The following is a 17,390-nucleotide window of genomic DNA, read 5'->3' on the forward strand; positions in this document are numbered from 1 at the left end:
TTAACAAAATTTACACCAACATAATTTATATTTATCAAAATTTACACATATAAATCAATAAAATTTATTTATTAAAGACAATGTAATATTTATACTATCCACTATTAATTTCCAAAACTTTTTGTCTCTAAATAGTAGAATCAATTTACGTGTATTTTTTTAAATACATGTACCAGTAATGAAGTTTGAAATAAAATTTTGGAAGCTCAAAATTTTAACATAAAAATTTAAAGTCAATTTCATTTGATGCAATTTTTTGAATTTTTTATAGTTGTATCTCACTTTTTTTATGAATTTTTCTCTTTATTGAATATTAGTCTTCCTTTTATAAAATGCATCAATTTTTTGATTTTTCATCATTATCTTGTATAAAAATTTGAATATATATCTTATAAAATTGGTAAAAAAAATGAGACGGATAAATATTAAAATTTATAATATTTATTGATTTTTTTATCAATTTATACAAATAAAATAATATTAATACTTATTAAATATTCTAATATTTTTTATCATATAAAAAATTAAATTAAATAAATAATAATATATAAAATAATATTAAATTAAATAAATAAAAAATACCAAAGCGTGCTTTTTATAATGAGAAGCAAAGCAGCAAGGGGCGTGCGTGTTTTTATAATGTTTATATAATGATGATTTTTATTTTTTATTTTGTTAGATTATTTTTTTATTTTTATCTCTTTTTTTTAGATAACTTTTTTATTTGATTTGATTGTTAGATAATTTTTTTTATTCTTATCTTTTTTTGTTAGATAACTTTTTTGATATGATTTGATTTTATTTTTTAATTTTGATGTGTTGTGAAGCCAACAAAGACACACTCTAAAACTAAAAATTGTTATGTAATAAAAGTATGAAATAAAGATTGAATCTAGATACTCTAAATTATAGTAAATTATTTGAGCCAACTCAACTATTTTATATTTTCTAAAAGATTATCTATATTTATTAGAATTTTACATATATGAATTAATATAGTTTATATTTATATTTTTTAAAATTTGTGTACAAAAAATAATAAATTATTTATTAAAAATAATTTAATATTTGTGCTGATTAAATGATAATAAAAATACTAAAAATGATTGTTCCATATTTATCCATACCTGTTAAATAAATTCGAATTTTCTATTTTAACAAAAATTAATATTTATAGATGTGAGATATTTTATAGTTTACAAAACAAAAAAAAATTCAAACATTTATATATGAGATAATACGCAGGAGAAAAAAAATTCCAAATGTGAGATAATTTATAGTACATGGGACCAAAAAATTCAAATATTTATAGATGTAAGATAGTATACAGGACAAAAAAAATTTTCAAATATTTATAAATGTAAGATAGTTCATATTTCATAGTACACAGGACAAAAAAAAACTCTAAATATTTATAAATGAGAGATAGTTTATAGTACAATGACAATAAAATCCGACTAAATTTTTATTTTGGTTTCCGAGATTTATAGGATTATTTATTTTGGTTCTTAAAATTTAAAATTATCTATATTAGTCTTCCATATTTAAGTTTGGGTGCTAATGTAGTTCCTCGACTCTTTCTGGCAATGATTAGACAAATTGAGTGTTGAGATGACACCTTCCCTACCACACTGGATGATGAGTAAACGACGTCATTTTATCCTTGACACCCAAACAAGTCAAATGTCATCAAAATAGATAATTCTTTTAAACAAGTCAGACTTTTGAGACTCCACTATCAATGTTGTCTACTTGAATGACGTTTCTGATTTGTCTAGGGGCCAAGGATAAATGACGTCGTTTACTCATCATCCAGCGTGGCAGAGAATGTGTCATTTTAGTATTTTGTTTGTCTATTCATCGCCGGAAAGAATCGAGAGACCACATTGGTGTCCAGACTTGAATTTGGATGACCAGTATAAAAAATTTTAAATTTCGAAAACTAAAATAGGTAATTCTGTGAATCTCCGTGACTAAAATAAAAATTTAATCACAAAATTTTAAATATTTATAAATGTGAGATAATTAATAATACATAGGACAAAAAAATCTCAAATATTTCTCAAATATTTATAGATGTGAGACAGTATACAAGACAAAAAAAATTCTCAAATATTTATATATGTAAGATAGTTCATAATACGGGAGAAAAAATTCCAAATTTTTTATAGATGTGAGATAGTTCATAAAACATAGGACAAAAAAAATCTAAATATTTATAGATGTGAGATAATATACAGAACAAAAAAAAACTTAAATATTTATAGATATGAGATAGTTCATAATACACAAGACAAAAAAAATTTAAATGTTTATAGATGTGAGATAGTACACAAGAACAAAAATTCTTAATATTTATAGATGTGAGATAGTTCATAGTATACAAGACAAAAAAATCTTAAATATTTATATATATGAGATAGTTTATAGTATAGAGGATAAAAAAAACTCAAATATTTATAGATGTGAAAAGATAGTATATAGGAAAAAAACTCAAATATTTATAAGGGAGTCACTCAGATAAAGACGTCTAAAACGTCCTTTTTAAAAATATTTTTTAGTAATTAAAATTTAACATATATAATCGATTAAATTATGTAATTTTTGTCAAAATTAGGCTAGACAAATTGATTTAACGAAAAAAATGGTGAATCAAATCTTGAACTGGTCTAAATTAATATTATTTTTTTATAAAAGATGACTACAATACTTTTTATTTATAATTGGGTATTGTAGTCATTTTTTATAAAAAAATAATATTAATTTAGACCAATTCAAAATTTGATTCACCATTTTTTGGTCAAATCAAATTGTTTAGCCACATTTTAACAAAAATAACACGATTTAATTGATTATATGTGTTAAATTTTAGTTATTAAAAAATATCTTTATAAAAAGATACTTTCAACATCTTTATCTAAGTGGTTCTCTATTTATAAATGTGAGATAGTTTATAATACACAGAACAAAAAAGTTCTAAATATTTATAAATATAAGATAGTATATAGGACAACAAAAATTTCAAATATTTATAGATGTGAGATAGTTCATAATATAGAGGATAAGAAAATCTCATTATAAATGTGAGATGAGATAGTTTACAATATATTGAACAAAAAAATTCTAAATATTTATAGATGTGAGATAATTTAAGTATATCTGAATTTTTTTTAAATATTTATAGATGTAAAATAGTATATAAGATTAAAAAATCTCAAATATTTATAGATATGAGATAGTTTATAGTATATAAAATAATAAAATTTTAAATATTTATAGATGTGAGATAATATATAAAAATAAAAAAGTCTCAAATATTTATAGATGTGAAATAATTTATAACACATATAAAAATTTTAAATATTTATAGATGTGAGATAATATATGAAATAAAAAAATTCTAAACATTTTTAGATGTGAGAGAATTTATAATTACACGGACAAATAAAATTCCAAATATTTATATATATGGGTTATATAGGTAGACAGGACAGTACACACAAAGCTTGTGATTTTTTACTGCTTCCAGTTCCATTTGAAGCAAAGGTGTGACCGTCCAACTCATTCATTCTTTTCTTTCTTCATTCAAAGTTTCCATCTTTCTTCTGTAAGGCTTCTGGAACACAAGTATTTTATTTATTTCAATTATTCTGAAAGTAAGAACTACTTCCATTCATTCCATTTACGTTACTTACAGGTGAAAGGTGCCGCCTTTTCTTTCTTTTCGGTTTGCACACAACACAGTCTAACTAGTTCCCAGGTAAAGAAAAAACCTTTTTTTGTGTGTGTGTGTTTTTTATGATACTTTTGAGGAAAGAAATTCATCATGATCGACAAAGCATATCTAAACATTTTCTGTTATCAATGCTTTGCATGTACAATCAATGAGTGCCTATGTGTTGTTCTTGTTAATGGATAGCTTCTGTTCAATTTGATCATGTTGCTCTTAAGACATTTTCACCTTTATGTTGCTCTTTCGGACTGAAAAGCTTGTTTTTTACCCAAAAAGGAAAAGAAAAGGAAAAAGAAATTGTTGTTCAGTTTGATCATGTTCTTATTCTAATATTTTTCAACCTTTTCTTGGGGGTGACCTTTTGAAGCAAATTTTTTTTGTTGTAGCTGATAATACAAATTTGTTTTGGCACACAATGTGGTAGTATTGGAGAATGTTGTGCCCTTTTCTTTTATCTGTTTTTATTTTTTATTTTTAAAATTTTGATAGTTTATGTAAGGACACAAAAGGACTCAGTGCACTTGCTTCTTTCTTTATTTCTTTCTTTCTTTCTTTTTATTTTTTATTTTAATTTTTTTAAGGGTGCAATCTTGTTGTTCCAATGCTAACTTCTTGTGCTTTGTTGAATATTCTGTGTATGTGGCTACTGGCAGCATTAGGGTGTTAAGCATTAATGGTCATTGTATCAAACATGACTTCGCCGGATGTGTGTCCGATGGAGGATGCAATTCAGGCATTCTTAGAGCACTTGATTGATCCATTGCTACCGGCAAAATCATCTGTCCGAGATAAGCCCACGCCATCGCAACAAGAGTCACTTGCAAAACAGGTGCCTTAATCTTTGCATTTCTTATTATTGTATATGAATCCCTGGATCCAAATATTGACCTATGTGGATTATGTTGTTTCTCTATTTGGTTTGTTTATACTTTTATTCCTCGTTTGGATGTTGGTGATAAGTATGACCCTGTTGGAAGTTTTATAATTTCTGCATGGATTCCTTGTTGTATAGATTATAGTTAGATAGCTTTTATGCGATGCCTTATTCGAAGTGTAGAAGGGAAATATACTAGTATCTCATAGTGGAACGAAAAGATTTTGTAATTTATAATGCTTAATGTTTTTTCTTTTTTCTTGCAAGTTGCAATGCACGGTTATAAAGCCGAGGCTTGCTTAACTCAAGAGGAGTCTGTTTAAATGTTCTGATTTAGATTTAGTTCTGATAGAAAGTTGTTATATCGTGAATATTTTCGAGTATCATTTGTTCAATTTCTTAATATGAATCATTCTTAGTGTATGAATAAAGTTCAAAGTTTTATCCTCAAAACATGAAGAGCATGCATAAAAGCCTCAAAATAAAGTTTTATGCATATTAATTTACAGAAATGCATATAAAGTGAGCAAAACATCTGCTCTAGTTACTGACTTTTCTGTGGTTGGCGTTAGGTGCGTGCTGTTGTCTTACTGTACAACTACTATCATAGAAAACATCATCCAGAGCTTGTATATCTGCCATTTAATGAATTTTGCAAGCTGGTGGTGGTTATGAGACCCAGTTTATTAGCATATATGCAATTTATGCAAAAGATAAATGAAGCAGAATTAACTGATGTGGAGAAACAGCTATCGTTACCAGAAAAAGAGATTATGAATGCATGTGATATATGTAAACGCCTAGATCCATCAAAAAATGCTCCTAATATAGATGGATGGCCCATTTCGAAAGTGGCTGTCCTTTTACTTGACAGCGAGAAGGAGAATTGCTTATTGGTATTCGGTTCCATCACTCGTGGGATATGGTCTTTGGTTGAAAAAGATTTGGACACCTCCAACCACAGTTCAGAAGTTACCTCAGCAACGAAAAGTACATATAAAAACAAAAGAGTTATCAGAAAGCCAACTAAAGATGAATTGAATCTTGTTGAAACTCAACTTTTGGAAGCTGGATATTTTGCTGTAAAGGAAGCTATTGGTAATTGCCTTTGTTATGCAAGTCATGATGTATATATTTTGATGCCATTCTCATGCCAACATTTTGTTTTGTCCTTTTTCTTTAATAAAATTTTATTGTCCAATAGAAGATAATCATTGCATTTTGTTTGCGTCATTAGTTAATGTATTTAGTCTTACCAAGTTCTCTTTTATATGGAAATAGTTTAATGCGATTGTCGTAATGTGGTACAGGAATCAATAAGACTGATATTACACTTTTGGAAAGACACACTGTCTATTCACATAGCAAAGAAAAAGCAGCTTCTCGTTTTTATATTATGCAGTGCACCTTGCCGATCGGGCAGGAGGTTGTTCAAGTCCCTCTCAAAGATGTCATCAAAAGGTTTGTTTTAATACTAGAACATCATAGAATGATGCATGCAGTAAAAAGTAAGTGGATCTGCACATTCTGCTGCCCTTGTGGTATTTGTGTGCTAGATTTATGTGTAGACGTTTGTTTTTCTTTCAGATGATTGTCCCAAAGTAAGTAAAACTGCTTCTAATTAACATTGTATGTCTTCTCTTCGCATAGCTTGCAGGGTCCCTTGATAAAAAAGGATTCTGGCTGTTGGTCAATCACTCCGGTTGTTGATTACTTCCACATGCTTCCTTATTCTGAAATAATCTTAGAGTGGAATTCTAGGTTGGTATGGTTATCCATTTTGAGAAACTTGAGTGCACATCCATGTTTATGCAGTTTCAGAACCTTGAAATGTTCTTCATATCATTTGTTTCCTTCTTATAGTTTCTTTGGCAACTATCTAAGGTTTAACTTAATGCTTGTGTATTATATTCCATCTTGGCAGAAAAGCATTCTCAAATAGTTTACAAGATTCAAGGGTAACAGAGAAAAATATAAAGGGGGACAGCTCTGTAGTGACAGAATCCTCAGCAAGCGAGGACATGTCTACTGGTCTTGATAGTAAACCGGAAAGATATAATATTGCCCCGAAGCAGAAAAAGGATAATGAAAGCATTACACTTAGACAATCTAATCATATCAAGGAGCCTTGTGATATGGATTTGGATGAATCTTCCATTTTTCCTTCTGAAAATAAAGACATATGCAACGACATTGTTAATACTGTACAACTTGGTGAAGATCAAGAAAAAAAGAAGCCATCTGTGCACTATAAATCAAATGCCCGTACAAGTGAGGTCAAGGTTTGTTCCGAATGAAACTTGTTTATTAATCTAATTATTGATGTTTCAACGTGTGTTTCTGATTGAAAAAAGAAAACAGAAAGCCTTTTATGATACCTATGCAGTATGCTACTGGTTAAGAAAGTTTGTTTCCCGCTTTCTAAATCATCTATATTTTCAAATGTTTATTACCTCTCATCATAACTAAGATTCTAAACAGGCTGCTACTCACTGCTATTGTGATTCTTGAGCTTGATTGCCTTGTTTGTTATCTACCATCTTGCTGAATGGAATCTGTTTTGGCAGGCTATGAAAGTTGATTCAACAACGACGAAGGATGAAATCAACAATTATGGTTCTTACAGCAGTATTTTTGGCAAGGGGCACAATACCTCATATGAAAAAGAAAAGAACACAGTAGATGAGCATACTCCTGTTCCAAAACATTCCAAACTGGATTTGAAGAAGCTCATAGATCTTCTAGATTCAAAGGGGAAGATATTGTCACAAACTGCACTGACTGCTCTGATCAGGAAGAGGAATGAGCTGGTAAAACTTTTTCTTTGCTTTATTATGATCCATTATCAATAGCTATGCATGGAAAGAACATAATACTTCTTATGCTATGATATGATACATTTTTATTTATTAGTATATTATGTCCTTCAATGCTCAGAAGCTTTATATTTGCATTGATCTAGACATAATTTTTTTCATGTAGGCTCTTCGGCATCGCCCAATTGAAGATGAAATTGCTATGTGTGAGCATAAAATTCAGAAAATACTAACTGGTTCGTGTACCTATCGGTCTAGCACTGTTGGTTGTCTTTACTTTTATTTTTATTTATTTTTTCCCCATGTATATGTCATGGGATTTGTCCTTCCTTTTTCCACTGTTCGTATACTTCTTTGCTGTCAGTCATACTCCCAACCTGATCTTTTTTCTGGTTTGGAAATCGAGTATTTACAATCCTATAACTTGATGCTTAGAGCCTCACACAATTATTGACTTAAAATCCATGATAGTGTGATTAGTTTCTTATGTTAGTGTTCTTCTGTCTTGACAAATGTAGAGGGTGAAGATGATGTTGTTTTGAAGATAGAATCCATTATAGAAGGTTGCAATGACTTATGGGCAAGGAATGAAGAAAGTGCTAAGCTTCAAAACCTATCTCCATGTATTAAGAGGAAAAAGTTTACAGAGGATGCTGCTGTCACCAAAGGTCCATGCGAGGCACGTTGACATTCACTTTAATTACTAGCTTTTACATATGAATTTTTTATATGAAAATATTTTTTGTTGGGTTATATATATATAGCCAATGCTTTTTGTACCCTTTATCGAATAGCGAGATGTCTCATTTCTTTCCCCCTTTGGATTGGTTAGAGATCTAGTTAATTTAAGTGCCTCGCCCAATCCATCGGTGGAGAAGGATGAGTCGGCTCATTGCATGAGGAAAGATGAATACATATAACTCGTATTATAACATGGGTTGGCGAAAGCTAAACATGCCCGTGATCCCTCTTTATCTTTATTGTAAAAATGCACTTAAAAGTTAAAACTCATTATATCATGCAGGAACTGGATGCTATATGCCGTGCTAACAATTGGGTCGTACCAACTTATCGTGTGTCAGCGATAGAAGGTAATAATATCTGAACTAGATTAGAATCTATTAGGGCCTGATTTTTTCGCATAATCTCATGAATGATTAATGAACGTACGACAGCTTCATCGATCCATAGATGATGTCACTTGTTGTTCATCTCATATTACTTGGTAACATTTTGTTCACTTTTTTGAAAGGTGGATTCCAAGCTGTATGCGTTAAAGGGGTTGATTTTCAGTTTACATGTAGCAGTGAATTGTGTCTCAGTCCTCGTGAAGCAAGAGATTGTGCTGCTGCAAGGATGATAGTTAAAATTAAGAGTATGGCAGAATCCATCAAGTAATGGTGGAAGCTTTGGAATGGCATGCTTCCAAGTTCTCTATGTTTTTTGTTATTTTTTTGCAGTTCTATATATGATATAGTATAGGAATGGAGACATCCATTTGAATAACTGATCTCATACATTTTGGTTAATGTCTGATACTTGGATGCATGGTGGCATGCTGAAACTCACATGAGAGGACTAGATAGAATAGATAAAGATTAATCTTCTTACAACCACAGCTACTTTATTTTGATGATGCATTACTACTATTCCTGGCAAAATTTAAATTAGTTACCATCTTATTGCTGAATGCTGATCTATCAAGCTTTTTTTCATCTGTTTTATTTATTTATGGAGATCAGCAATATTACTCTTTATTTTTATTTATTTTTAGTTGCATTCAACTAATATCTCGTGAAGTATTGTTTTCACTTCACAAAGATAGGGTAGTAAATATTAACTAGTAACTTAACAGTGGCCCTTAAATCAATTATGTATTCAGAAAGCTTCTGGAATGATTTGTTAAACCTAATTTGACGGTAGAATTATCATTTTCTAAACAAAGATATGATGTTTGAAAGTTAAAATAAAAATAAATAAACAAAAAAATCATTTATTAGATTTTCTGATATATTTTTCCACAAAAAGAATATCAAATTCAATTATATATTTAATATTCACGTTTTTCTACGAATAAAATCTTTAAGTGTAATCATTTACTTAAGAGAAATGAATTTTAGAGAAAGAATAATTGTTCTAGTAAACTAATTATACGGGAACGAATATATCAACTAGTCTATTATATTCCCCTACGAGATAAATTTTTGAATAAATCATCTTGCAAAATTGACCAAGGCCCCCAAATGGTTTCTAAAACTAATTTTGTGCACTAAAATCATTCTTGAGATTGTAATTGCACAAAATACATTTGAGATTGGCTAAGTGACCTACATTAGCTCCTAACCTGTTTTCTCAATGTGGCCTAATGACGTAAATTATTAGTAAACATGTCACATCAAGGTTTAACATGCAATGATGTAATGATGGTCAATAAATAACGTGTGACATTGCTGACATGGGCAATAGTGTCAATACTATTTGTCCATATGTCAGTTTGATGTCATAATACTTAAAAGGATCCGGTTTAAGCTTAAAATGGAAGGGGCATTAAATAAACCTAGGCTAGACGAAATGCTATTTCCTCTTGTTGTAGCAGGGGTAGGTGGATGAATTAATTGCTTCTAATGGAGAATGGCAGAATGCTACCTTTAATCCTATCATAGTCCTAAAACCCTATAATTACAATCTATAGCTATCAGACTTATATTTAAGCATTAAGCATTCTATATTACGGAAAGTAAGAGGAAACGAGCTCTTGTACTCAATCAAATAACATTTAAATTAATTGAAAAGAAAAATCCCGACTTTACAGTAAAATCTTTCCTTTCTTTTTCACTGATGGGGAAAGGAAAACCCATCTGTCAGAAATTTGCATCATCCTCTACAAATTTCGACAAAAACTTCAAAACCGAAGCCTTAACATCATCACCTTTATCTCTGCTTTCAAACACACCCTTCATAATCCTTGTGTAAAGCCTTTCAAGTTGTGGAACGCTGCAATTGTCACTGCGCTTAACAAATTGTTCCTTTAAAGACTCCACTTTTCCTGAAAATTCACCATCCACCATTGTGACATCCTCAAGATTTCTGCCACCATCATCTTGGCTACTCGTAGAAGTTCCATGTGAATTTCCATCGATCGTCACAGGTTCTACCATTTCAGAATCCATTTCATTTGTCTGATGCTCCGGGGGAGGCTTAGATGGTAAAGAATCTTCTGGAGACTTCTCCTCCGCCACTAAACACAGACATGCAAAAAATTAGTCAGCATTTGAATAGGGAATGCAAAAGGGAAAAAGAGGAGAGAGAAGATATATTCAAGCAGAAACCATTTGCATCACCACCATTTTGCAGTGAGAGAAGATATATCCAAGCAGCAAAGGCATACCTGGATGTGCAATATCAACTGTCTTCTTTGTCCGCTTCAGTGCTTCATAACTCTGATCCACATTAACCTCCGGTTGGACATGACGAAGTCGAGCACTTGTTCTAGTAGCAGCACTCAGCTGTACAACAGGAGTTGCAGGGAAAGTGGATACCCCTAATTCATCAGGCAACTGGGCTGGACCTCCTTGGCTAGCAATCTTGTCACAGTATGCAACCAGTGCTGGATCCATCTGTGAGATCATCCCTTGCACCTGAAGAGGAAAAAGAAAGGAGAGAGAGAGAGAGAGAAAGAGAGAGAGAAGGGGGGGAAGCATTTTCCAAGCAACAATAAACAGAAAAGAAACTCCGACATAATACTGGACACAAAAAGTCAAGGTACCGCATCACGCAGCTCACAGGCTCTGCTGACAATTCTAGCACCATTGTAGTCCTCTCCATTGTAAGCCTGAGTTGGGAACAGAACAAGGATCAAACTTGGGATATGGTTCAAATATTGAACACATTTGTTTGAAGCATTCTTCACAAGTTTTCGGATTGGAGTTGAATCCAAACAATAATAATAGTAATAACCAAAAACAACAATAAATCATGGTATACATGCCTTTGCATTGGAAACAATAAGATCAATATCCTGCATGAATGCTGCACATGTGATATAATGGCCATTATCAACATAATGCAGCAAAGTTGCCATATCTATTCGATAATTAGGTGCGTCTTCATCAGAGACTGGATAATGGAAGGCATTAAATCGTTTGTCATACAATATCCTACAAGTGATACAAAAACAATATTAAGGCAAAAGCTGCATGAATTTAACATAAGATATGACTTTGCCAAGTGAAGCCAACACAAATAGCATAGGTTGACATACCGATTGCAAACATCTCTTAGGCACATTCGCAATCTGCGAAGTGCATGTTGCTCAGCTTCTACCTTTGCTTTTAGCTCAGATACCTTAGGACCAGTGGCCAACTTTGGTGCCTTGGGAAGTTCAGGAAGGTGTCCTTTATTATCGGATTTCTCACTCATTCTTTCTAACAAGACTGACATAGCAGCTTCAATTAAACGATTGAAAAACAGGGTCCTATCCTCAGTAGATGGCATGTTCACTTCATAGCTGTTCAAAGGGAGAAAAAAATGGGATGAGCAGATAACCAGAGACAAAGCTGGGCAAGAAGACTACATTACAGACTTGAATAAGTAACTACTGTTCTTAGATATTTTAAGCCTCAGCCTGAACCTTCAATCATGCAGATACTTATGGAAATAAACAACCATCGAAATTTTGGTGAAGATAACGGGAATGAACTACTAAGGAAGCAGTAGCAATTGGATTAGAGACTTTTCACCTCCTCATTAAAAAAGAAATCATCTCATAAATATTTAAGTTTTTCCTTTTCATAAAAGAGAAACATGTTTAGCTTGTTACTTTTCACGCCTCCAAAACCACCCATTTAGAAGAAAACAATTGCAAGCATCCAGAGTGCTTGAATAGAATAAAAAACACTGCCTTGGAACTCAAATCAGTGTTTTGTTGTGAATTAGATCAAACATACACTGAGCGATGAGGGAAAACTGAATGTGGTACATCTTCAACTTCAGCAAGCACAACTGAGGATGTTCCCAGTAGAAGGATAGGCATGTCAGATGGCAATTCATCTAGCAAAGTCAGGAGAACAGCTCTGAGTTGTTCATGAGCCTGCAGGATTACGAAACCAATCAAACTCAGGTAGCATTGAAGCAGCCCCTCGACATAAGTGAACACATGCGTACAAAATATAAATTTTGGGCAGGGAGATCATTTCCATTTAACATACAAATAATTAAAATATGCACTTACAGTTTCCCACCAAACATCAAATTGTGGTAAATAGAGAATTGATGGTGTGGTTCTTCTAGCTTCGCCAAATATGTGTACCAATGCCTCCTCTGGTGTCTTAGCACTAGGATCTGACAGCAGAGATGGAAGTCCTAATGAATGTACAGGAAATTTTTCCAGTTCATGTAAAACCGCAGGCCCAAGATGATCCTGTTAAACTAGAGCAGTAAGTATATTCAGTCTTCAGTTGTTCTAATGACAAGCTTACAATAGTTTTTAAGGCTCCAAGATACTCACCAGCCCAGTACCTTCACCACCACAAAGTAGGAGTCTAGGTCGATAAACAAGTGGAATTGCAGACCCATAGGAAAGCATTGAAAATTTAGTCAGTTCTGATGCAACAGAAACTGGGGGGAAAATATCAGATATAATACTCATGACCCTTTCTAGATGTCTCTGAAGACACGGTTGAACTACAAGAGATAATGGCCTAGAGTGCACTATAGCTCCCCTGTGAGCAGCAGGGGTAATTGTAGACATTGCATCAACAAAATGATACTTTTCTACCTTGACCGAATCCACGTCTATAAGAAATTTGTCATCACTTGTATAAACCTGTGGGTATTTTTCACGGAAAGCACGAATGGCAGCTTCAGTACATAGAGCCTTTAGATCAGCACCACAGTAACCTACACAACTAGCTGCAAGTTCCCTTTTCAGATCCTTTGAAGGTGGATGCTTCCACTTGCGAGTATGAATATCTAATATTTCGGCACGTGCCTCACAACCAGGCAAAGGAAAATTAAATTCACGATCAAATCTACCAGGGCGCCGTAAAGCTCCATCAATAGCGTCAATCCTATTGGTAGCTCCAATTAAAACAACTTGTCCACGAGAATCAAGACCATCCATCAAAGCAAGCAAAGTGGACACAATGGAATTGTGAATTTGTTCTTGCTTGCTAGACCTCACAGGTGCAAGTCCATCTATTTCATCAAAGAAGATGATAGAAGGTTGATTCCTTTGTGCTTCTTCAAAGAGTAGCTTCAATTGTCTCTCAGCCTCACCAACCCACTTGCTTAGCACATCCGCTCCTTTGCGCATGTAAAAGCTAACCTTCTGGCCGGCTTTTGAAGCAGCACAAGCCAATGCTCTTGCAATTAATGTTTTCCCAGTTCCCGGGGGACCACATAGCAACACCCCTCTAGGAGGAGTAATATGGTAACTAGCAAAGAAATCTGGATACAATAATGGAAAGAAAACCATTTCTTTAAGAGCATCAATGTATTCAGAGAGCCCACCTATATCCTCAAAACTAACAGTATCATCCACCTGTAAGGGCTGGATATCTGCCCCTCCCTTAGAGCTTGGTCCAGCAGTTTGAATCCCAGTTGTCAAGGTAGCCAAAGCATCACTCTGATGGGCCCAACCCGATGCAGCAAGGTTTAATCCCCATGCTGTTGTTCCATGCGTATCTAAGCCCCCAAAGAGCCAGGGGGGCCCAGATCTGTTGCCACCTCGACCCCATGGAATGGCAGGCCCTTGGTCCAGCTCATCCACAAGAAGGGAGTCATCAGAGTCTTCAGCCCTTGCTAGGCGATGCCGTTTATGAACTCGTGATCCACCCTTCCTGACATCCCTGCTAACCTTATTTCCCATACCTTGATGTAACACTCTTCGAGGAGATCTTGGTTGGGTCTTCCCCTCTTCCATAGAAAACCTACGGACATCAGAACGATTTCTAAGATCATAGCGCCTTCTTCCATCCTGCTCTTCTTCCTCTTCTTCTTCTTCCTCTTCTTCTTCTTCTTCTTCTTCACCCTCTTCATCATCACCATCTTCATCATCCTCACCTTCGTCTTCCACCTCAGCATCTCCTTCAATATCATTCTGACCATCATCTGCATCATTTTCCTCACCATTTCCATTTTCTGTTTCACCCTGTTCTGCCTTGCCTTCTGAAAAGTCTTGCCCATCATCTGATTCTGAAATTACTTGTTCTCTTGCCACAGCCTTAGAACGACGAGGCCGTAGACCTTCACGTCTAGGTGCTGATTTAGTAGACACTGCTCTTTTGTGCTTAGACATCAACTCTTCCTGGTTGATGCTATTATTGATCCGATTTCTCAATGGTGGTCGATACGTAGGCCTCTGAAACATGATAACATGCCTTCTTCAGCTTAAATTACAAAGAATTCAAGTTTATTACCGAGATTTGAGAGTATAAAATCTCACCATTAAGTCTTCATCCTCAGCTCCAGAGCTGTCTGTTGCAAAGCCTTCGAGATTTACATTAAGCCTTCTCTTTCTAGTTGAACGTCGAAGGTTACTAGAGCCAGACTGTGAATAGAAGCACAGTTAACACAACCAGGGATGTAAAATTTCTAACATAAAATAGCTGAAAGGAATGATTATTGTTGTATGATCAGCCAGCAAATTCATGATTCTATGCAATGTAGAAGAGGAAGGAAAAAAAAAGAGCTACTGTTACAAAGGCATAAAAAGCTATAGAAAGATCCTCTATGCCATTTACCATATAATATGGTTATTGCCATTGGAGTTAGAGAGAACTAAACCCTTGTTGAAGAAAGAGTCACGATGATGACAAAGACGACAACGAAGAGGAAACAGAAGAAGGTATTACATGTATAAGTACCAGAACCATCCAAAATCACAGCCAGCAGCCAACCAAAGAGAACAAGTGAACAACTGAAAGAATCAAAGCTACCTAATAATCAAGCATGTCTATCAGTTCCTATACTGAGGATTTGAATATAAGGGATGTTCTATGAAATATGGAATCCATCAAGGTATTAAAACGAGAAAATGGATACCAATGCAAAATTGAGATTTGAAAGCCAGTACAAACACAGGAACAGATCAGAAACAGAAGCAACGTTAAGTTATTTCATGATCAGCTCAACCAGCGTGCTGCGTGTTACGGAAGAAAAAAACTTAAATTGAAAAATAGCAAATATCATGAACAACATCATCATATTCAATTATTTATATAATCCATAAATTGAATTAGAGGGAAAAAGTTGTCATGACAACCATGTCATGTTATGTCTGACAGTTAATGTGATATATATACAGAATACAAACAAATTAAACAATAAAATAGTCCTTGCAATAGCAATTATGCTCCTTGAACTTATTTGAAATGCAGATACTAACATTGGCATTTGAATCCTGTGCCTTCCGGCTCCCTGGACGCAGCATCTTGGCAATCGAAGCTGCTGTCCTAGACTTATTCTTGCTTTTCTTCCGCCGCCTAAGATTTGTGTTGTAATACATGAATGGTCGGCCATAAATGTTTGGTCTTGTCCTGATCCTATCACTAGTTCGCACAGGACCAGAAACAGAGCCATCTTGGCCAGACTGTTTCGGATACATGAAGCACACTAACTTATATAAAATAAAAACAAAAATAAAAATAAAAAAGTTAAATAATTGCCATATCTCAGTCAGCTACAATACACCTGCAGAAACCAATAGATCACAGTCCTTAAAACTTTCATAAATACAGCCAAAAAAGAGAATTATGCTAAAAGAAATAAAACTTAACCAACTACCTAGGGAAGGGTATTATATATTCCACAACAATATCATGCTTAACTAAGCAAGAAACACCAATCACAAGAAAACCTTTACACACTTGAACTACCCACTTAAAGAAAAGTTAACACCAAAAAGTCTTCTTCAACATCTTGAATATTAAGAATTTTTAATAGTTAATACACCACATTCTCCAAAAGAAAAAGCCATTATATTCATGTTCTATGTATGAAGATTATCAGAGAATCCCAATTCATGTCCAAGACAAATTTAGGTGCTAAAAACTTGATAAATAAAATATCTTTTATTTCATCATCAAGAGTAGCCACCACACCACAAAAGCATGAACACCATCCTCGAATTATCCCTGGGAACACTCAACACTCATACAAACAGAAGCAGCAAGTGACTCACAGGTTCATACATGAAAACCTAAAAGCTAAAACTAACCTAAAAGTATAAAACTATCACATTCACAATAACAAGATAACAATTCCTTTAAACCATAAGAAACTATAACACAATAAGTTGCAACACGAACAAACAGGCAAAGAAAAAGAAAAAAAACACACAAAGTCCATCGCAAAAATAATAATAATATAATAATCAGTCAAGTCTAGCATCGACAATAATAAAAGCGTGAAAAACGAGAGTGATGAGGAAGTTTCCGAGGGCAAAAGAGGAATGCTGAACATGAAAACAGATTAAGAAGAGAGAATCCAGGTGGATGAGGTGGATATGCACCTGATCGCGGAGAATCAGCGATGGTAGCTAGGGTTTTCACGGAAAGAAGTGAGAGAGAACAAAACTCATCAAATACATACACACTACTCTCTCGGGGTAGTTCTTCTTCAGGGTGCCAAAACCTCGTTTTTTTTGTGTTTTTGTTGTTCCAAATATTTCGTGAATCACACTCTGCAGCATACAAATAACAAAATTTTCAATTTGTTTCATGTTACTCCTCAGTCCTCACTCGCTTCGTTCCACGACCCGAATCAGGGAAACGCCCCGTTTTGACCCGTAACGACTCGGCCCAGTATGACCCTTATGTCCTTATCAAAGGTTCTGTTGAAAAATTGGGCCCCTTATTATAAAAAAAAAAAAAACTGTGTGAGTAGATACTGCATATGAATTTGGGATGTAATACTTAAGATTAGAGAGTAACAAAAAAAATTGTAGCAACTGCATTTCAAAAAAAAG

At 33.6% G+C, this 17,390-nt stretch overlaps 2 protein-coding genes across 6 annotated transcripts; one reads left to right on the forward strand and one right to left on the reverse strand.

Annotated features, from left to right (window-relative positions):
• The first annotated feature begins 3,500 nt into the window (after positions 1–3,500).
• Positions 3,501–9,113, forward strand: LOC107476773 (uncharacterized). 2 transcript variants are annotated; one of them, XM_016096664.3, is made up of 12 exons: positions 3,501–3,607; positions 3,698–3,760; positions 4,387–4,562; positions 5,180–5,705; positions 5,918–6,068; positions 6,258–6,368; positions 6,532–6,889; positions 7,175–7,417; positions 7,590–7,659; positions 7,942–8,102; positions 8,448–8,514; positions 8,676–9,113. In XM_016096664.3, exons 3-12 carry the CDS (start codon positions 4,407–4,409, stop codon positions 8,819–8,821), a joined length of 1,989 nt encoding a protein of 662 aa, XP_015952150.1. In that variant the 5' UTR covers positions 3,501–3,607; positions 3,698–3,760; positions 4,387–4,406; the 3' UTR covers positions 8,822–9,113. The 2 variants fall into 2 exon arrangements, with proteins under 2 accessions (XP_015952150.1, XP_052114674.1); XM_052258714.1 differs by having other exon boundaries at positions 6,532–6,883.
• A 1,065-nt stretch (positions 9,114–10,178) lies between these two features.
• Positions 10,179–17,120, reverse strand: LOC107476772 (ATPase family AAA domain-containing protein At1g05910). 4 transcript variants are annotated; one of them, XM_016096662.3, is made up of 11 exons: positions 16,935–17,120; positions 15,810–16,036; positions 14,868–14,972; positions 12,930–14,783; positions 12,654–12,842; positions 12,370–12,512; positions 11,685–11,930; positions 11,412–11,580; positions 11,190–11,255; positions 10,812–11,061; positions 10,179–10,661 (listed from the first exon to the last, which is right to left on the reverse strand). In XM_016096662.3, exons 2-11 carry the CDS (start codon positions 16,026–16,028, stop codon positions 10,285–10,287), a joined length of 3,618 nt encoding a protein of 1,205 aa, XP_015952148.1. In that variant the 5' UTR covers positions 16,029–16,036; positions 16,935–17,120; the 3' UTR covers positions 10,179–10,284. The 4 variants fall into 4 exon arrangements, with proteins under 4 accessions (XP_015952148.1, XP_015952147.1, XP_015952145.1 ...); XM_016096661.3 differs by having other exon boundaries at positions 15,810–16,040; XM_016096659.3 differs by having other exon boundaries at positions 15,810–16,114.
• Between the last annotated feature and the right edge of the window lie 270 nt (positions 17,121–17,390).

Source organism: Arachis duranensis, chromosome 3 (genome assembly GCF_000817695.3).
Source record: "Arachis duranensis cultivar V14167 chromosome 3, aradu.V14167.gnm2.J7QH, whole genome shotgun sequence".
Lineage (NCBI taxonomy): Eukaryota > Viridiplantae > Streptophyta > Magnoliopsida > Fabales > Fabaceae > Arachis > Arachis duranensis.